Source organism: Lampris incognitus, chromosome 5 (genome assembly GCF_029633865.1).
Source record: "Lampris incognitus isolate fLamInc1 chromosome 5, fLamInc1.hap2, whole genome shotgun sequence".
Lineage (NCBI taxonomy): Eukaryota > Metazoa > Chordata > Actinopteri > Lampriformes > Lampridae > Lampris > Lampris incognitus.
Genome location: NC_079215.1, coordinates 31,267,877 through 31,290,373, shown reverse-complemented (window position 1 = coordinate 31,290,373; position 22,497 = coordinate 31,267,877). Strand labels below are relative to the sequence as shown.

The following is a 22,497-nucleotide window of genomic DNA, read 5'->3' as shown; positions in this document are numbered from 1 at the left end:
GAGTAAGGCCACAGACAGCACGTTGCCCGGCGCTTCTTGTTCCAACATGCATCCGGCTCAGCTCGTGCATGCAGCCGAAGCCAAAGAATGCGAGTACGGGAGATTTGAACCTGCCTGTAGGTGCAGGCTATACCTGAGGTGGACAGAACGAATTACGATGACACACACTGCTTTGATTTTTATGACGAAGTAAGGAGAGAAAACAAACCTCAAAACAAACACTGCTTGATGTGTATTGTGCATATTAAAAAACAAACAAACAATAAAACCCAACAATTCTCCCTTGTTCCACATTTCTTTAGTGCGGTCTGAGGAGCAGCTCTCGAGCAAAGTGCATCGTACTTGCAGGAGTGCAGCACATGCTGCTTTTCTGTAGCTGCACTTTAACATCTTGGGCTTACAGGTTTCAGCATGGTGAATGTGTGGCGAGGGAGCGAGAGCGGAAACATTCTGGATGTGGCGGTAATGTCCTCTGTTATTCGGGTGTACTTGGTGCTATCATTGGACAGACACCGCCGGTAACAGAGCTTTCCCAGCAGAACATTTCCCCATCTCTCACATTTTACAATGGAACTCCAGTCAAACGCACATTTTTTTTGTTGTATATTGTCAATCAAAACAGGTGCTAAACAACACCCGCTCTTTCCTTGTAATGTCACTATTATCTGTACTGAGATACTATCGTACACCCCTCTGTCCTTCCATCTGCCTGTTAGTTGATGCTAAAGTGTTTTATCTTGTATTTTCTCCACTTTTAACCCTGCTGAGCTCTCTGCATGCATATGGTCAAAAGTATTTGGATACCCAAGGTTTTGACTTAGAGAGAGAGAGAGAGAGAGAGAGAGAGAGAGAGAGAGAGAGAGAGAGAGAGAGAGAGAGGGAATACATAGTTTTAGTTTCTGCATTGTTTTATCAGTGACATTTCAGCTTATCAGTGTGATGAGTTGGCCTCTGATGAAATGTGTGGGACTTTTATTTCCTGCCATGCCAGTGTGAAATGTGCATTTACATTAAGCCACCAGCAGCATCCTGATCATTAGTATTGTCTCTGCTGATGGAGCGCCTTGTCACAATGGTCATTATACACCAATTTTCATGGGTATAAACTTGCCCTGGCTTGGCCCTTTGCATCAATATTAACTCATTATCGAAATATCCCCCGAGAACGAGTGCAAGCAAAAAGCCATTTATTATCTCAGTCTTTGTCACTTATTGCCATTTTGAGAAGGTCCCTTACAGGCTTATCAATCTACAGTTGAAGGAGCCGTCACAGACATCAGTGCAGTGATAAGGTCAATGTGTCCTCACAAAGTCTCATATAAAGTGTCTATTACTTTCTTCCGTGGGAAAAAAAAACTTTTATTACCCACTGCATCATGCCTTTGTCCATCTGAAAAATGAAGGACAGCAGACTTACTGTGGGGTATTGTGCAAAGGACACTGTGCCCAGCTGGTACACTATTCTAGGTCACTTGGAAAACGCATGAGTAACAACCCACGGTGGGCATTTTACCCTTTGAGCCCAATGCATTGCTTTCAAGTAGCACATACCAGTCCTCCCAAATAATACTCTGTAGACATCTGGGGGAAGAAACAACTTTTTTTGGGGGGGGGATCCCCCTTTATCTCCCCAATTGTATCCGGCCAATTACCTCACTCTTCCGAGCTGGGGAGGGCTGCAGACTACCACATGCCTCCTCCGATACATGTGGAGTCACCAGTTGCTTCTTTCCCCTGACAGTGAGGAGTTTCACCAGGGGGACATAGCGCGTGGGAGGATCACGCTACCCCCCCCCCCTACGAACAGGCGCCCCTACCAACCAGAGGAGGCACTAGTGCAGCGACCAGGACACATACTCACATCCGGCTTCCCCCCTGCAGACACGGCCAATTGTGTCTGGCCCAGGTAATATGGGGATTCAAACTGGTGATCCCCAGAAACACATTTTTAACTACCTAGTGTTTCAGCTGTCTTTGTTGTCCACAGTCCACATCAAACATGGACAACATGAATGACAAGATTGTTAGATTTCAATTGTTGTTGATGACAGTGACAGTCGTCACTTGCCCAATTTGACCAGCTATGGACTGGTAATGAGGGGTTTAAAAAGAACACCGGAAACCCAGATAGCAGCCGGATGTGGGCCACTTCAGGCAATGATGCAGCGCTGATGGCCTTCTTCTGGCCCTGACAAAATGGATGTGAGCCTGAAGTTGCCCACATATATGATAGCAAATATGGCCCAAATATGCCAAATCAAATGTGGGTCTTATTTGGTAAAGATGCGGTGCTCTCGGCAACATGTAATCTGGATGTGACCCTGAAGTGGCCTATGTGGTAAATGGTGAATATGGCCCAAATATCACAAAACAAATATGGGCCACCTTCGGCAAATATGTGGCACATGCAGCATTACTATAGCTTGGTTCTGGCCCATATCTGGCAAACAGGAGCAGACCACCCAAGTGCCATCATTCCATGTAGTATGTGGGCTGGATGAAAGTGTTGGTGTGGGACGGGTCTGAGCCACAGCAATTTTGCTATCCGGGAATGGACCATCTCAATCAGGTAGCCCAGCACAAAAATACAAATTGTAATGAAAAGTTGAAATTTAGGATTTTATTTGGCTAAGAACCAATATATTGGATAGCAAAGCTATTGAAAACAATATGCAAGCTAGTCAAACTCCAGTTGAAACCGTGTTTCTTTACACACGATGCATCATTACAGTGCAGTGGAGATGGACGTTGGCCCAGCCGTGCAACCCTGAATGATCGGGCAGTGTCAGGTACCGTAATTCCTCAAACTAGCATCGGTGTGAAAAAGTCTTTCACAAAATCCCAGTGTTTAAATGTGAGGTATGTTAGTTCTGACAGGTCAAGGTAAACATGCAGCCTATGAAAGGGCATGCAAAAATCTGCATTCTGGATGTGCACAATGTATGCAAAAACCATGTATTCTGGGCTGCCAAATATTCATCCCTATTGTATTGCACTAAAACTGTAGTGTGGAGCTGATTGAAAAAGCAACTGCTTTTTCTGCAAATATTGGTGATAAAGATGGAAAACACAACATATCTAATCATGTCTAGTCCCCCTTCATTTTTGCCAGCTCATTATAAACAAAGATGTGATGATGGATGCAATCATAACACAGGATGGGTATGATGGGTCAAACGTAACTAAAATGCAGCAATTTGCTGTGTGTGTGTGTGTGGGTGTGTGTGTGTGCGTGCGTGCGTGCGTGTGTGTGTTTGAGATAGGGGGCTACCCAGGAAAATGCTGGAAGTGGAGATGTGAAAAAGGTCTTAGGATTTAAGTGTAAGGTCTTAGGATTTAAGTGGCTTTGGTTAGGTCTAAAGTATGCACCATATGAGAAAGAACACCACCCAAATTCCTATTCCGTATCAGAGAGCCTGTTTGTTGCCCTGCCACTTGGTATCTGTACATGCAACGTAAACATACCTCATGCAACGAGCTACATATTTAATCTGCAGCATTATTTAATTTTAATTTCAGCCTTTATTACATGTTTTCTTGTTATTCCTTCATCCTCTCACAACCAAAATAAACCTTGGGCTGTGGGATGCATGTGTGGGAGGGTGTTAGTGAGCAGTATTAATCCACATTCAAAGTTGGGGTTTTGTTGAAATATTTACTGCGTAGTGAAAAAAATAATATGTAGAATTAACTTAAATTGAATCGAATGATTTAGAATAGCAATGTTTATGTAGTGTATACTGTATCAAGGACTGGATTTAAACATGGAGTTGTGAGTTAATTCCTGCACAACCAAGCAAAGAGATGGCAGGAAGTGCCAAGAATAGGACGTGGCAGATTTGCAGCCAGTTGGCTTTGCACATTGTGTAATGCATTGTGCATTGTGTCATCTCTGCACTTAATATGAATAAGCTCGTGGTTATTTGTTGAAGGGATAGAAAAACGTAATGTAAATACATGCAAGGTTTAGTTTATTGTGACATTGAGAGCTCATAAGAAAGGGTATGGTTTTGGTATGTCTGACCATTTATGAGAAGGTTGTGGGTGTTTTTGTACTGCTGTGCTAATGCCACTAGGAGGCACCATGCTGTTTATTAGAAGAGTGTAGCGTGTCATCAACTAGGCGCGAAGGCAAACGGTGCAGGAGAACGGTTGATATAATGGCCTGCGATCCCAGTGCTTCGACTTTTTTACTTTTTTTTTCGATTTCCCCCCTTTTTTCTCTCCAATTGTCAATCGTACCCGGCCAATTACCCCACTCTTCCGAGCCGTCCTGGTCGCTGCTCCAGCCCCTCTGCCGATCCGGGGGAGGGCTGCAGACTACCACATGTCTCCTCCGATACATGTGGAGCCGCCAGCCGCTTCTTTTCACCTGACACTGAGGAGTTTCGCCAGGGGGAAGTAGCGCGCGGGAGGATCACGCTATTCCCCCCAGTTCCCCCTCCCCCTCGAACAGGTGCCCCAATCGACCAGAGGAGGCGCTAGTGCAGCGACCAGGACAGCGCCGTGTATAGAGAGAGTCTGGCCAACTGGCTACACGGGCGCCATATTGCCTACCAACTGGTAGGCAGCCCCATACGTGCGGTATTCAAAATCGCGCTCGCTTCATGATCTCTCAAGCTGCACTTTCAAAGAAATAAGGGAAAGTAGAGGTGGGATGCCAGGTGAGGTTGGGTGTGAACTGCTTTTCAGCTCACACCCCACCAACAAAGGTAGATTACATAATCAGTCAGGCCAGCTGAGCCCAACGGCTCAGTCACACCTTCTACCAGTCATATAGCACATGCCATTGTGGAAATAAGAGATTATGGTATTTTCTGTACACAATTTGATATTTAATGATGCACAATGTATTTTGCATCATTCCATGTTATGGGGAATACCAGAAATTGCGTATGTATATTGTATCATTGAGTACCAAAGAGTATCATTAATTTTGAATTTTCCAACATTCAGTCAAGTATTCTGAGTATCAAAAATTATGTATTTTGCATCACTCATTATCAGTAGTTAGGATACCAGAAATTATGTCTTTTCCATCATTTCAATCCTAGTTTCATAGAACCAGATTTTTTTTTTTGTCACTGTGCACCAGTAGTCAGAGTAGGTGGTTTAACGCCAGATCAGGAGCAGAGGCTATGGTAATAACGTGTTTCACTTTTTCAGTCCATGATGAAGGTGATGAGATCAGGAAGAAACCCACCAGCGGTCATAACACAGTCACAGGCACTGAGCAGGGGCCTCTGCTGCATACATATAGATTTTAACCCAAAGAATTTACTCCAGAGACTGTAGTTTTTATCCACTACCCTACTGGTGTGTTGGGTAAATTGGTGATCAGTACCAGTATTACATATTTTGCAATGTTCCGTAGGCTATTAGTGAATGATGATGAGAACTACTATTAGGGACTCTTGAGAAATATTAGGCCTACCTGTTTCGAGGTTTAGCCAGTGCAGCGTCAGTTCTGTATCGGGGCTCTTGTCTAGTTTAACTCAACACTACCCACACACTGCCTCGGCTCAGGCTGAGGCCTGTCACTCAATCACTCCCATATGAACATCTGACACTGTTTACATTTGCCTGATTTCTGTCAAAGGTTATACACGGCTTGGCTGTGCTATACAACTGATTTCCACACATCAATACCTTACAGACTCTCTGATTACTCTAGGGAAGTTAGTTTATCGAAAAATCGTTAACACTGAAATGAACTCACCGAGAACAAGTAGGAATAGGCTTACCAGCATGCGAATCTTCACGGTCCAAACTGTCCTCATTTGTGCATCCTGTGGAAATCGATGGATCATACGGCCTTGTCCCGGCCGAATGGAACAGCCCCAAGCCGCACAACACATAATTTCTCCATCAACTGCTACAAATCGGCGAGAAATGGGCCGAAAACGCAGGAAAAATCATTGGAACGTTGACAGAGCCAGACATCGGTAGGCAATATGACGCCTGTCAAGCACGTGACAGACTCTCAGCCAATCACAGCGCGTGTTGCAAAGATCAGAGGATGGCCAGACACTCTATGCGCGGCGCTGGACCAGGACACGTACCCACATCCGGCTTCCCACCCACAGACACGGCCAATTGTGTCTGTAGGCGTGATTTTTTTCGTACCCGTTTTCCGGGAACTCTGCCTCTGATTGGCTAGTACTCGTTGCCTCCGTTGGTTAGGTTGGTTAAGGTTAGGGTTAAGGTGGGGTTAGGGATAGGGTTAGCCAATCAGAGATAGAGTAGGGGCGGGTCTTCCCGGAATCCAGGTGGGAAAAATAATGAAAACGGGTACGAAAAAAAATCACGCCTGACTGCAGGGACGCCCGACCAAGTCGGGAGTAACACGGGGATTCGATTCGGCGATCCCCGTGTTGGTAGACAATGGAATAGACCGCTACGCTACCCGGATGCCCGGTGCATTGAGTTTCTTTTTCTTTCTTTTTTTTCAATTTCCCCCCTTTTTCTCTCCAATTGTATTTGGCCAATTACCCCGCTCTTTCTGAGCCGTCCCGGTCGCTGCTCCACACCCTCTTTGCCAATCCGGGGGGCGCCCCGACCGACCAGAGGAGGCGCTAGTGCAGCTTCGAGTTTTGTTATTTTTTTCCCAGCTTCGAGTTTTACCCGTTGCGCGCAGAGCCTACGTGACATCAGAGCGTTTACGCAAGCGAGTACAAAAAAATCATCACTGACGTGGGAATTCTGCTTAAAAACTGACTTCTGGAGACAGCTCTTTTAGGTGTGTGCTCTTTATTTTCAACCATTTGCATGAGTTCTTTATATCATGATCTTAATTCTGTTTTTACCATGTGTTTCCTTTTCCTTTAACTACCATAACAGGAAAAAACAACCCCCGTATCATGTTGTGCATTAAAATGATCTGTGGTAATCCACAAACAGATCTGGTACCAAGTTCAACAGGTATGGCTCATTACTATGTCCGAAAAACATGATGACTCTATGTACATGTAGGTGCATTAAGGTGAGCCTGGCAGGTCGGAGCAAGTCTATCTGTCAAGTATGCTACAAATCTATCACTAAACACCCACTGGTGTCAGTGAGGTGAGCACAATCCAAAAGCGTGTCCTTCATGCAACATGGATCAGACATATAGGTAGAAAGCTAGATTGATACATTGTCAGACAGACACATAATGATGCCATTGGCTGAGCACTTCTCTTTTAAGACACTGACGGGTTATCACACAACGCTCATCCCCAAACGATGGATGGAGTCACCTCAACTCTCAGTCAACGAAGATTAGCCTGCTCAGCGCCCATTAGCCAAACAATGAAAGAGGAATGGAGCCTACATGGCAGGCCTCACTCCCCCAGGATCTACCGGGAGAGCACTGTCTAAGAGTTGGTGCTTTCGACAAGGTGTCAGCCAGCATGTGTGAAGGGTAATAATCATCTGCTTGAGTTCTCCTATGGCTTAGTGGAATTTAGGATCAGTATTCAGGACCTGGAGAGTCATAAATACAGGCATTATGCTCACATCCATTTGATATGCCAGTGCTCAGTTCAGCACAATGTCACTGGGCCTCGAGGTTTTTCAAGATGTTTTATTCTTCTTCTTTTTTTTTGCACTCTCGTTATGTTTCTAATAATGACAGCATAACTGATGGAAGGTATTACACCCAAACTGTAGCGCTCGGTGTCCTACAGTGCCCAACTGCTTATAGCATGTGGAAGGCAGAGAGATGCAATGAGAAAAAGTTGAAGTCAAACAATCACAGCTGAAATCCTTTTCACCATATTCACTCCCCATTGTATGTATGTATGAGGAAGACAGAGAGAGAGAGAGAGAGAGAGAGAGAGAGAGAGAGAGAGAGAGAGAGAGAGAGAGAGAGAGAGAGATATTTGATTGAATAATTCAGGACCTGTTGCATCTTATGAGACTCCTCTCCCAGTGCACCAGACCTTCAGGACCTCCCTCACCCTCACTTTCAATGGCGATGTGTTCCTCGGCTCACACGCTCCTCTCCTCGTTGTATTATGAGATCCATCTGCATCTCAAACCAATTTCACTCATGCAGAGACATCTGGCAATATGCCTTTATATTAGCTTTATTTTCTGTTGAAATGCTCCAGCCTGACCAAATAGCATCAACCCAAAGTTGGCGAGTCATAAATAGCTTTCTCAGATAACAGGGGCTATATGGGTACGGTTAAAGTTCCCCGAATTAACTATCAATGTTTCAGCAAACCAATTTGCTTTAGTTTGCTCAATGTTACTCCCCCCCTCCCGTGTTTGCGCTCGCCATTTGGATAATTCTCACTTGCCTGATCTGCAAATTATATGGATATCTAATACAGGACCTAATTTTTCTTTATTCAGAGAGATTCGTGTGTTATTTAATTGTGGTTGGTGTACTGTTGTGGAACAGCAGCCGCCGTGTGTATGTGTGTGTGTGTGTGTGTGTGTGTGTGTGTGTGTGTGTGTGTGTGTGTGTGTGTGTGTGTGTGTGTGTGTGTGTGTGAGACCTGTAGCACTATGTAGGAGATCCTAGCCAACCACACACAACCACCATCTACAGCTCTCCTCTCCTCTTTCGATATGTACTATTTCTCCTGGACTTGCCGGTCTGACCGCCCTCCTATCTGCTATAGGCAGACAAACATTTTCTCTGGAGCTGCCACTCTCACTTAGCATCCTCCATCAGTTTATTTATTATTATTTTTTCCCCAGTGAGGTGATTGGCAGTGGGGGCAAGCATTAACATTTCCTCATCTTGGCAAAGAGACACTAACAGGCAGGGATAGCGGCGAAGGGATGTGCCCTGAATACTGAGCAAAAGCCTCAGCCTCTTGTGAAGGCACAAGAGGAAACACCCATTGTGTCACAAAAGTATTTTCAAAAGCTTTTTGCATTCTTTTTTTGTAGATGAATTGGACCCCCCCCCTTCCTCACATCAACCCCCAACCACTACTTGCTTAGGAATCATTTATGTGTAGATTGAAGCCTACACGGGACACATTTAGGACCACTCCAGGACATCCGTTTGTTTTGCATGACCGAGGCATGCGAGGCTCATGCAGCGTGCATGAGTCTGAACACTCAAGCAAATGAAAAAAAATTAGCCACAGTTTCAATACTGCTGAAGTGTTGCCAATTTATTATAAAAAAAATTTCATTATTATTATTATTAAGTAGCACGGATGATCAATTGAAATACTTTAAAAATCATCTGGCTTGCCCTTGCTCATAGGTATTTGTTTAATTGGAAGATAGATTTTAATATCACAATCAAGGCCTCTGTTTGTTGATTTTCCATCAGGATCGTTAAATGGACTTATTCTTCCTCCCCATTCATTTTCAAAATGGGAGTGGCCTCTGCCGGTACAGATTAAAAGGTCATCCGCAAACAAACAAACAAACAAACAAATAAATAAATACATATATTTCTCTCTCTCTCTCTCTCTCGCTCTCTCTCTCTGTGCTGAGCAGAACACGCTGAATAAAGACACTGGGTGTGAAATAAATTTTAGTAAAATAAAGCATCAACCTTATCTATTTTATTTTTTTATTTTTCGCAGCAAAGATACAACGGGGGGTGTTCGGGTAGCGTAGCGGTCTATTCCGTTGCCTACCAACACAGGAATCTTTGGCTCGAATCCCCGTGTTACCGCCAACTTGGTCTGGCGTCCCTACAGACATAATTGGCCGTGTCTGTGGGTGGGAAGCCGGATGTGGGTATGTGTCCTGGTCGCTGCACTAGCGCCTCCTCTGATTGGTCGGGGCGCCTGTTCAGGGGAGAGGGGGAACTGGGGAATGGCGTGATCCTCCCACGCGCTACGTCCCTCTGGCGAAACTCCTCACTGTCAGGTGAAAAGAAGCGGCTGGCGACTCCACGTGTATTGGAGGAGACATGTGGTAGTCTGCAGCCCTCCCCGGCTCGGAAGAGGGGGTGGAGCAGTAACCGGGACGGCTCGAAAGAGTGGTGTAATTGGCTGGGCACAATTGGGGGGGGGGGGTACAGTGGTTTTTTTTTTATTGTTATCCTTCAAATCAAATTGTTTCACAATGATTATCTGAGACATCCAGTCCCAATGTAGCATTTGGGATGTCGGATGACGGTGTTGACTGTTTGACATTTAAAGCAGGGTTGAGACACACATTGCCATAGACATGAGGAAATGCATGCAGCAGGATCTGTCTCGCCGCACTGGCAGTAATGGGAATGTGGCCTGTTTAGATGTACCGTGAATGTCGATCTGATGCAGGTCTGATGCAGAGGGAAACGTGTTTTCCGTTCGGGTCCGTCAGTCTTCCAGTACGTCTCCCTCCCGGCATCAGACGAACCAAAATGATTTGATATGTTATCAGTTTTACTCCTGGGTTGCAAGAAATGTATGCTATAATCCTGCAGATGAAGTTGCGATATATAATGTTAAATCCTTACCCAGGAGAGCGCTGTTATGTTTTACAGTCACCTCACAGGTTGCAAAGGTAAATAAACTGTTTAGATGTTATTGAGTGTGTGCATAATGTGCAAAAGGCCTGCTCAGTTTTAAGGGCTGATAGGACTGACACTTGTTTTTCTATACTGTAAAGAAATGCCAAAGTTAAATGGATGAGTGAATAAACAGCTAATCTACAGTAAAACTAAATTAGTGTTTTAGAGGTACTGTAGCTGCAGTATTGTGAAATCCACCCCTACTGTCACACGGGATTTAAATGGCTGCAATTGTATTTATCGTTTTCCAGGGAATAAAAATAGGATCATTTATGTGTTTAGTGAGTTTGGGTTATTGGGTCCTCCATACCGTTTTCATAGTTACGTACACACTAACAGTGCTTATGTACAGAAAATATCATTATGTGAATTTTTTTTTTAACAGAACCTTACATCATGGACTTTCAGGCATTGTTATTGTGTATGTCTGTCTGTCTGCCTGCCTGCCTGCCAATCAATCAATCAATCAGCCTGCCTATCTATCTTATCTATCTATCTATCTATCTATCTATCTATCTATCTATCTATCTATCTATCTATCTATCTATCTATCTATCTATCTATCTATCTATCTATCTATCTATCTATCTATCTATCTATCTATCTATCTATCTATCTATCTATCTATCTATCTATCTATCTATCTATCTATCTATTTATGTCATAGGTGTTTAATGGTTTCTATGTATTTTGGCTTTTATGTGTCATCGGAGGCCAAAGTTGAATTCTGGTGGAAGTTTTTCATGTTTATTTTGCTGTGTTTTTGGCTGTGTGAGTTTTTGTTTTGTTATAGCTTTTGGAAAACAGTGTCCTTCAGGAAAAATGCGCCGGCTGTTTTCAAAACCTGTCATACCAATTTAAAATTCTCAACAATACGCAGTTAAGCATGCTGACAACTGAAGGCAACATACTTTAAGTCGGCTGTAAAAGCTGCACTCCGCGGAGGTCTTCGCATGACAACTGCATCGCATACGAGGAGGATGAAATAAATCCCCAGGGCCGAGGCCTTTCTCCCCACACATCAAACAAAATGGACGGCAACCCTTCTTTTCATTAGAGCGTTTTCACCGGCAATGAACTCGTTTTGCTCTCCTCTCACAGGTGGCCGCGGCAGATGGCCTCATCCAACGGTCTGTGTCGATACGGCGCCAGGGTGGACTGCTGCTGGGGATGGACACGCCGCTCTTGGGGACACTGCCAGCGTGAGTACCACTTTGCCTGCTGCTGCTGCCGGGGCCAACGGGAGGCTAACGAGGCTGCCAAGGTTTCTAGCGCGGGGCCGCCGAAGCCGTTAGCCGGAGCACACTCGAATGCCGTCGCAGTGGCACGGGGGTTTTGGGCGGGAACTCACACAGGCATAGACACGGTCACGTTACGGACACGCACGGGCTAGATGAGCGTGAAGCCAATCTTCCGGGGGAAAGATTGGTTTTAACCAGGGTGGTTGCTCTGGAGATCGACTCACCTTCGTTTTCACTCTATGGGTGGTCATTGTTAGGAAGAGACTGTTACTGCAGAGCGACACGTTCACAGACATAGACGAGGAAATAGTGATTGACTACCACTCTACAGCTGCCTGTTAAGAAAGGTTGCGTACAACCAAAAAAAAAAAAGAAAGAAAAGGAGCCGGCTGTGAACATACTTTTCATTGTACAGCTCTCAAGTCAAATACACACACATTCACCGGCTCCATCTAGCCGTCAGCATCAGAGGATGTGTGAAAATGTTACTTTTGGTTTAGCACCACATCAAACCGCCGGCGTGTTATAAGATTACCTGCAAGTTGAGATGTTAATTTGACACATTCTTAGAAGTCTTTTTATGCTTTCGTGAAGAGAGATTGTTCTTCTGCTCTCCTGTAATGCTGCCCAGAGAAGTGTGAATATATTAATATGGGTTTCAGATCTGGCAAAGGGCCCAACAAATGTGGGATTCTCTGCATGGCCGGGGGGGTGGGGGTGGAGGTGGTGCAGTCGTCGCTTTGCTGTGAATGTAGGGTGTGGAAGGAGGGTTGTAGCACTCACGGGACAATAACACTGCATGCCAGGTCTGCCCAGCGACCAGCCCACATAACACACGCTGATAGACAATAACACCATTTCTTTCTCACCCCCCTCTAGAGTATTTGTGTCTTAAGCATCTGTGTGTAATTTGTTGCTGTTGTTGTTTTCAGCATTTGTTCATTTAAACTTAATTATACTCATCATGCTATGCCACAATTGCTTTTATTTAAACTAATTGTTTAATTGTTGATTTTTTTATGGGAAATGTGTCACATACCGCTTGCTTGGTCCAAAGATGTACGTGCGACCAAATGTGAAGGATTGTTATTTTTCTCTTACATAGGATGTCCCATGTTCACATCCTTCATTGGCCCAGTGTTTTTCTTCTTTCCCAGTCGCTGACCTCGAGGTCTTTGTTTGTTACTCTCTGCAATTCACATTGCGCTTCATTTTCTACTACTGTCAGACATCTTAGCCTGCAGCCTTTACATGAAAAGTCTGCACTTCATCCGTTTTCCCTTCATTTGTATTTGTAACAAGGTATGCTAAATTTATGTAATGATATGATAATTTTATTCTCTCATGAACTCCTCGTTTGAGAAAAACATGTCAGGCTGTGGATTCTTGAATCACACCACAAAGTGCTGATTCAAATGGGCTTGCTTTCATAGATTATAAAAATGCAGATTTTCGTTTTGTTTTTTGTTTGTTTTTTCTTGCAAGAGCGATATGTGCACAGTAACAACAGCCTGCCATTACCTGAAGACCTTGGTGTTTGAGCTAAACCATTTGCAACGCGGTGATAGAAGCAAAGCACCCTTATTTCCATCGAGCTACTGATTTGTGTTGCTCGCTGGTCCGAGGATGAACCTGGTGCCAGACTCAGCAGGGTTGTTGGCAGGAGCCAGCTAATGAAACAGCTAATGTTTCCCGGCTCATCTGGAGTTGGCTCACAATCCGACAGCTCCTCACAAAGTTACGGATTAGAGCAGGGGAAAAAAAGGATTGTATTGTTGCAGAACCACAGGAGGGCACATGCTTATCCTTTTAACCATTTAAAATACAACTCATTGGATTAACACCCTCACCGTAGACACTGAAGACTGTCCGGCCTCCCTAAGGACAATTTGTCATTGTCATGTCAGGGGACCGAGACACGATAATAATGTCATTGATGACATGTTTGTGATAACAGGTCAACGTGGGATCAAATACAATCGCTTCTAATTTATAAAAAAAAAAACGTTTGTGATGGACCTGCTAATGTTTGGTCAGCAGCAGTATGTGAACATGTTTCCTGTGTTTTTCTGGAGTCACACACATTCTATGTTTTGAGCATAAACAATATACAACTGTTGGATTTAATACACCACCTGTTTGTTTTTTAAACATAATAATTGTGCAAGTTAAATCACCACTGTTCACCCAAAGACCTGAGCACACAGCTGTATTCTGCTCAGTAGAAACTATAATCAGTATTCTATCAAGACAACCAGTCGCTGACTTCATTCTTAGGAGAGAGAGATGGGGAATATGAGTGTGTGTGTGTGTGTGTGAGAGAGGAGGTTTATAGTGATAGTGGATTTCAGGTCTTGGTAAGCTTGTATGGCGATGGAGAAGATTAGATTGGACCTATTGGGGTTTTGAAGCATTCTAGGCTGCAGTTAGTTAAATGATTAGTGTGGGTGACTGGCCTGGCCTCTGCGAATGAAGAACTTCATGCCTTGATTTCTAGGATCCCACAACTGAAAGCCGAGATACAGAGAAAGAGGAGGAGAGAGAAAGAGAAATAGAGGGAAGAGCCAAAAAGGGAATTTGGAGATGGGAAGAACAGAATAATGAAGAGAGAAGGAGGTGTACAAAGAAATTAGTGGTTTGGGATAAGAGCCACTTGGTTAGTGGAAGAATGCTGAAAAGAAGGCAACAGGAGAGCAAGAGGAAGATAAAGGAAGAGAGCAGTGTGTGAATTAATGGTCGTCCGAGCTCCACTTGTACCATGCTGGCATAACATACAAGAGACTAAACCACACTTGAGTCAATTTATGCAAACCAGATGCCTCCATGAACATTTTGCAGCTTCCATTTGTTTAACATTTGCATTGCTAAACAGCTAGTGATACATATGCAGCAACCTTGCTAAATCGTAACAATTTATCTTTCCCGCCCCTGACGAGGATGGACCACAACGTAATCAGCAGCTTTATCTCACTGGCCAGAATATCCTCATAACCTACTTATTCAGCCATAACATGATCTCAGCCTGAATAATTTTAAAGTGCTGCATCCATAAAGGGTATAAGATATACACTACCGTTCAAAAGTTTGGGATCACCCAAACAATTTCGTGTTTTCCATGAAAAGTCACACTTATTCACCACCATATGTTGTGAAATGAATAGAAAATAGAGTCAAGACATTGACAAGGTTAGAAATAATGATTTGTATTTGAAATAAGATTTTTTTTACATCAAACTTTGCTTTCGTCAAAGAATCCTCCATTTGCAGCAATTACAGCATTGCAGACCTTTGGCATACTAGCTGTTAATTTGTTGAGGTAATCTGGAGAAATTGCACCCCACGCTTCCAGAAGCAGCTCCCACAAGTTGGATTGGTTGGATGGGCACTTCTTTGAGCAGATTGAGTTTCTGGAGCATCACATTTGTGGGGTCAATTAAACGCTCAAAATGGCCAGAAAAAGAGAACTTTCATCTGAAACTCGACAGTCTATTCTTGTTCTTAGAAATGAAGGCTATTCCATGCGAGAAATTGCTAAGAAATTGAAGATTTCCTACACCGGTGTGTACTACTCCCTTCAGAGGACAGCACAAACAGGCTCTAACAGGTACTATTTAATGAAGATGCCAGTTGGGGACCTGTGAGGCGTCTGTTTCTCAAACTAGAGACTCTAATGTACTTATCTTCTTGCTCAGTTGTGCAACGCGGCCTCCCACTTCTTTTTCTACTCTGGTTAGAGCCTGTTTGTGCTGTCCTCTGAAGGGAGTAGTACACACCGGTGTAGGAAATCTTCAATTTCTTAGCAATTTCTCGCATGGAATAGCCTTCATTTCTAAGAACAAGAATAGACTGTCGAGTTTCAGATGAAAGTTCTCTTTTTCTGGCCATTTTGAGCGTTTAATTGACCCCACAAATGTGATGCTCCAGAAACTCAATCTGCTCAAAGAAGTGCCCATCCAACCAATCCAACTTGTGGGAGCTGCTTCTGGAAGCGTGGGGTGCAATTTCTCCAGATTACCTCAACAAATTAACAGCTAGAATGCCAAAGGTCTGCAATGCTGTAATTGCTGCAAATGGAGGATTCTTTGACGAAAGCAAAGTTTGATGTAAAAAAAATCTTATTTCAAATACAAATCATTATTTCTAACCTTGTCAATGTCTTGACTCTATTTTCTATTCATTTCACAACATATGGTGGTGAATAAGTGTGACTTTTCATGGAAAACACAAAATTGTTTGGGTGATCCCAAACTTTTGAACGGTAGTGTATATAAGATATTCAAACTTCTTATTCTCTCTCTCTCTCTCTCTCTCTCTCTCTCTCTCTCTCTCTCTCTCTCTCTCTCTCTCTCTCTCTCTCTCTCTCTCTCTCTCTCTCTTTGCTCTGACTAGGCAGTCAAAATACATTGAGCCCCAAAAAATTTACAGATTAAGTTGTTGTTTTTTTCTTCGTTAACACAGTATGGTGATGTTAAGGGGGAAAAAGTCAGTTATACCTGGATACTTGACTATTATCATCCTTTTAAGTACTTTACATGCATGGCTTCTTAATTAAAATCTGACATCAAATATGATGACAAATGCAAAAATATTCAATATAAGCCACTGTCTCACCTTTTTTGGTGAGTCAACTTTGCACAAAGTAGCTTCAGTATCACTGCCATATGAGATAGGTCGTGCTTTGTGTGAACCTTCCCGAGTCTTATGGATGTAAGGACTCCACGGGCATTCAGATTTGCTTCTATTCAATGCAGTTTCTGTTTCCGAGAAAGGATTAGGTCAAGACTTTTGAATTAGCAATTGGACCTAACAAGTGAGTGATGAAAGTTGTAAAAGGATACCCGGCTCCACGAATTCACTTCATCTTGATAGTCTCTGTGGTTTCCTGTGGTTTTCTTTCAAGACTACACAGCTCTGTTTTCAAACGCTTGTATTAGCTGTAATGAAATACAAAAGGAAGAATAACCTGCTGAAGATAGGGACGAATGTTGGGGGTATTTTCACTGAATTTACGCAAATGCATAGTCATGGAGAAATCTGTTGCAAGTCAGGCAGTTGCAATAATTATTTTTACATCGAAGGAGGCGTGGTGTCCTCATATTTCAGGCCATCAGATGAATTTGAATTCAGAATTATAAACCTGTTCGCTGCACCTCATGCTAATATTTTGGGAACTGAATCTATCATGTACTATTCATATCCCTTAACCATGTGAGCGGTGCAGAGCCAGTCGTTCATATCTATTAAAAGAGAAAATGTCATTGAAGTCAGTGGTTGTCTTTAGCCACCGATTTGATCATCAAATCCACATTGGGTATGCATCTACCAGCAAGAGTGTAATTTGCACAACAGGAATATGTGTGACTCCAGACAATTTGTTTTTGTTTTCTTTTTTTTCCCTAGGAATGTTTGCTTGTCAAAGTGTCAAGGTGTTGCCTTGTCACATAATGTTCATATCTTTTCCTCTAAAAGACTAAACATGCCTGCAAACCCTCTATGTCTGGCCATTTGTTTTACAGCTCTCTACGCCTTAACGCACAGAGTAGTCGGGATAAGGTGCCAGCCCCAAGGTTAGCTTGACATGTTTCTTGAAATAATCTTCCTAGATGTGTGTCCTTAGGGCACATCCTCTGAATTGGGGGTTCACTCCCTTATTTATAGACTCAGTCCACTTCCCCCCCAATACCGCTTATGACTTATACCCCTTTGGCAGGGGCCATCATCGTCCCTCTGGCTTCACATCCCAGTCAACATCTTGCACGCTCTACAGCCACTGTTTGCACTAATAACTCTTATCTCATACATTTTATAACAGGATTTACATGAAAAACCTTCCAGTGTGAGATTTTGCTGCCCTTTTACCCTCCATGTTAGAGGATTATGAAACATTTAAGAACTAAAAAGTCGAGAAATGTTCTACACAGGAAGTACCATGTGTACAAAGAATAAGCCTGGTACACTTGCAAGCACTGTGACATCTTGATTTGTTGAATGAGGAAAAATTAGAATTTTAACGGTTTTTGTATCTTCCACAATACATCCGATCAGTGCTTTTATTCACACGCAATATTTCAAAGATCAAAATGTCTTAATGGAGAGGTAATATTTTCCATCAGCTAGTTTCAGACATCTGTATTTTTGCTCATTCACAGTAGCATGGCGGTTGGTAAAAAAAGAGCCGTGTGAAGTGACCTAGAAATATCAGTATTATTGCATGGGCAGTTTTGTGACCACTGGTGTTAACAAGTGTGAATGGGTGTCATCAGTAGGCATGCTGGTGGTATTCATGGAACTATGCTCTGATGGTATTCATAGGGGCTATGTACGGCCTTCCAGCTGCTACAGCCATTTTTAGTTCTTCACGTTGTTTGATGTGGTTAATGAAAACTGGCTATTCCCCCGATCTCTCTGCCAGGTCCGAGAACTCAAAATAACCCATGTCACATTGGTAGAGTCAGGGAAGACGTACTTCTGAGCATGTATATATCAATTTCTCTCCCTAGCAGTAAAGCAATGGGAATTAACAAACCAATGAATAAGTTATGAAACAGATAGATAGAGCGATAGAGTGATAATGAATTTATAATGGGAAAAAAAACCCCATTCACTTGACTCTGCTGTCTCTAATAAATTCTGTCACTTCATTATAATAGCTGGGATTCAGCTATTATAAAACCATTATAAAACCAGGGCCCGATAGGCGTCGAGAGGCTTTTAGAAAAGTGCAGGTTCTTATTCACTGCTTACAATATTTATTAAAATGTCTTTACGGGACATATTTGTGAACTTTGAATGCTCAGAAAATCAACACACTGCCCGATATCCCTGGTCCACTAACAATGTGAAAGTGTGGAATGAGTCTGGCAATATTATCATCTGTAGTGAAAGGATTCCTTACAATACCTTTGTCTCTTCGAGTTCAATAGCAACAGTGTTATGTACTGAAACATGAGGAGCTGCAGGCCAATTCAGCCAATGCACAGCACAACCATAATTCAGCCATCCATTATACTGTATATTCTCACTTAATCGAATTCAGGGTCACGGCGGGGGCTGGAGTCTATCCCAGCAGGCATTGGATGGAAGACAAGAAGACAGGACGACAACCTTGATGGGTCACCAGTCCATCACAGCCCCCCCCCCCCACACACACACACACACACCGTCACTCACACCATTCACACCTGTGGGTGATTTAAGAGATACCAATTCATCTAACTTGCCTGGACAGTGGGCGCAAACCGGGGTACCACCCAGGAAACCCACACAAACAAGAGGAGAACATACAAATTTACGCTCAGATGGGCTGAAATTGAACGCAGGGCTCAATCACTGTGAGGCGACAATGCCATAACCGCTCAAGTCTCCGTGACACACCCAATCATAGTATCGACAGAAACACAATTAAAACTGAACAAATGGTGTAGTGGTCTATTCTGTTACCTATCAACACGGGGATCCCACTTTGAATCCCCATGTTACCCCCGGCTTGGTCGGGTGTCCCTACAGACACAATTGGCCGTGTCTGCGGGTGGGAAGCCGAATGTTTGTATGTGTCCTGGTCTCTGCACTAGCGCCTCTTCTGGTCAGTTTGGACACCTGTTTGGTGGGGAGGGGGAACTGGGGGGAATAGCGTGATCCTCCCACGTGCTACGTCCCCCTGGCGAAACTCCTCCCTGCCAGGTGAAAAGAAGCGGCTGGCGAATCCACATGTATCAGAGGAGGCATGTGGTAGTCTGATCAGTAGAGGGGGTGGAGCAGGTTCGGAAGAGTGGGGTGGTTGGCCAGATACAACTGGAGAGAAAAAAAAAGGGGGGGGGATTAAAAAAAACCTGAACAAATGAATAGACATTTTCAAAAGTATTTACTGTAGAATATAATGTTTGCTTTTAATATGCTCTTGGTAAATATCGTCTTGGATTTTTCTTTTTTTTGGTATCAACCTCATTTACTTCAGGTACACGCACCTCGGTTCCCTGTGGCCATGTTTAAGTAGCTTTACTCATTCGCAAAAAAAAAAAAATCATTGAAACACAGGATGAAACTGTTTGATGTTCTTTGGAAGGTGCCGCTGACACATTTATACCCTGCAAACACTGTAATTGCCTCATCGCAAATAGAACTTCACCCATTTAGCCATATTTTACAGAAACAACAAAATGGATGAGCTTGCAAACAGACAGTCTGCCTGCCTTGCTTTAACTTGCTCTCGTTGTCTCCGGCGCGCTCCCTTCCTCGATCCCGTTGCTGTTTTAGAGCGCCTCCCCCCACCATTGGGATAATTAAGTCCTGTGATTGCCCTGTATTATGACAGAATTAATGAAGCTTTTAATGAAAATTAGTAACGCTTGGCTGAGGCCCCATGTATCAAACATGCTTCGTGGCGAGCTGCAGTGAACATAGTCAGATAAGCAGGGCAGCAGCTCAGACTCAGAAAGGCCACAGAATTTGCCCAAATTTCCTGTCTCTGCTTGGAGGCTTGAATAATCCACACACACCATCTTATCACTATCCATGTACACCATGTAGAAGCTAAATGCCATCCCACTGTTACAAGATTAAGGTTTTTATTACTTTAATTATTCATATAGTTCTTTCAAAAAAATCCCTAAAAAGGAAATATAGTTTGCCATTTTAATATGCATTAACTGTTTTTCACTACAAATATCAATGTTGCATCTTAAAGCCAGAAAAAATCCCATGTTTGGCTCATGAGCAGATTTCGAGTCCATCATTAATCACTTACGGCGAAGAAGGATTAATATCAGCAAGAAAACACGTTTTTTTGGGGGGGGGTTCCCCAACTTTACCCCACTCTTCCGAGCTGCTCCACCCCCTCTGCCAAGCTGGGGAGGGCTGCAGACTACCAGATGCCTCCTCCGATACATGTGGCGTCGCCAGCCGCTTCTTTTCACCCAACAGTGAGGAGCGTCGCCAGGGGGATGTAACGCATGGGAGGATCACGCTATTCCCTTCAGAACAGGTGCCCTGACCGACCAGAGGAGGCGCTAGTGCAGTGACCAGGACACATACCTACAACAGGCATCCCGACCGTAGACACGGCCAATTGTGTCTCTAGGGATGCCCGACCAGGCCATAACACAGGGATTCGAACTAGCGATCCCCATGTTGGTAGGCAACGGAATAGACTGATACACTACCTGGACGCCCCCAAGGAAACAAGTTTTAAACACGCTTGAAAAAATCTAGTGGTGCACACAGAGTCAAGATTGTCATATGACGTAAACATGTCTGCCACACATGGCGATGAGTGGTAGTGGCGCCAACAAACAGAAAGACAGAAAAACACGCTTTTCTTTGAGGTGGGTAGCATAGTCTTATTCCCCTGATGCAGGGTAAACAGATCATTTATAGCAAAGAAGTGGGGAAGTCAAAAAGCTGTAGAATTAAATGCTTTGTCATACTGATCTGATAAGTAGTGTGCACTCATCTACCTCTTCCTCTTGGAACGCTCCCCAACAGCTTTGTGCCAGCCTGGCTGCAAACACGGAGACTGTGTGGGACCCAACAAGTGCAAATGCCACCCTGGTTTCACTGGCAAGACCTGCAATCAAGGTAAGCTCTCACTCATAGTGGTAGCAAATTATCAACTCAAGTCATACTTTGCACTCTGTGTTACTTGCTGATGCCTTGTTAGGCGTTGAAACAGAAAAATGTTTTCAAATGTTTTCAAAAATGTTTTCATTTTGAACATTTGACAATATAAGATGCCCTAAGTGGCACCCAGGCCTCTTGATGTAAAAATGTTTCATTTGAAAATCACTGCCCCAAGCAGTGGCAGGGTAACTATTGTCTGTTGTGTCCAAATGTACACAGAACCAGAAACCAACTCATTAATATTTCCACTCATCCATGGAGGGAAAGCAGGTTCGCCTCAGGCAAACTGTGGTTTGATGGTATAATCACAAAGGAAAGCGAAGAGAGCTGATTCAGCTCAAATGGAAATGGCTGGTGGGGCCATGTTGAATGATCTTGGTGGTGCATCCTCTCCTGGGACGATAACATCTCAATTACTGACCCGAGATAACTTGGCCCGCATGAATGCAACCGATCTTGTTGTGAGGGCAAGTCTGCATGTGTGTGTGTTTGCACACAGTTTGCACGCACAAACACAGTTTTAATGCATTTTAGTGAGCATGTATTTTTGCAAACATGTTGGGAAATGAAAAAGATGGAGCTGCCCAGTTAGCTGTAGCTTGATGTTCATTCAAGTAAGCTTGAAAATACCTGTGGAATTCACGCCCTAAAATGGGAATAGGATAGCGTGTAATTAAAAACGTGAAGTGGGGGGAGGTAAAAGCCTTTCCGGAATGTTCCAAATGACTCATCCTGCATTTCTGGGCTATAGGTGGCTCCTGTCTGCCTCGCCAGACAGCTCAACTTTGTCTTAATCTTCAACAAAAGGGACTGAAAAATTATCCCCATCCCATATCCAACTACAATAGACTCCACTGCCAACAGTTTAGACAGGCTTATCTGACAGAGTTGATGCCAAGCCATTCCAGGACATGCTTCTGAGATCAAACTTTACTTTGAATCAGCCCTGGAACCCCCATTTATCAATTAAGTGCTGAACATTTTGCAGAGTTTCCTTTAATGGTGAGGTGTGTGTGACGGACTTGCCCTTTCAGACTCTTCCAACTGAGATAACCTTGTGATACTATGGAGCAGCTTTAATTTTTCAGAAGTCAGAGAGTAGATGGAGGGTAGATCCTCTAATATGGTTTCAGCCTCCATTAAACATCAATTGGCCCTCAAACGTGGGCTATGCAATACTGT

General features: G+C 43.6%; 1 protein-coding gene across 1 annotated transcript in view; it reads left to right on the top strand.

The window, feature by feature from the left end:
• The first annotated feature begins 11,563 nt into the window (after positions 1-11,563).
• Positions 11,564-22,497, top strand: part of npnta (nephronectin a) — a 38,790-nt gene continuing 27,856 nt past the window's right edge. Inside the window, exons 1-2 of the mRNA XM_056280769.1 lie at positions 11,564-11,661; positions 21,181-21,273. Coding sequence (XP_056136744.1) covers positions 11,574-11,661; positions 21,181-21,273 — 181 coding nt within the window. The 5' untranslated portion in view covers positions 11,564-11,573. The remainder of the gene's footprint in view (positions 11,662-21,180; positions 21,274-22,497) is intronic.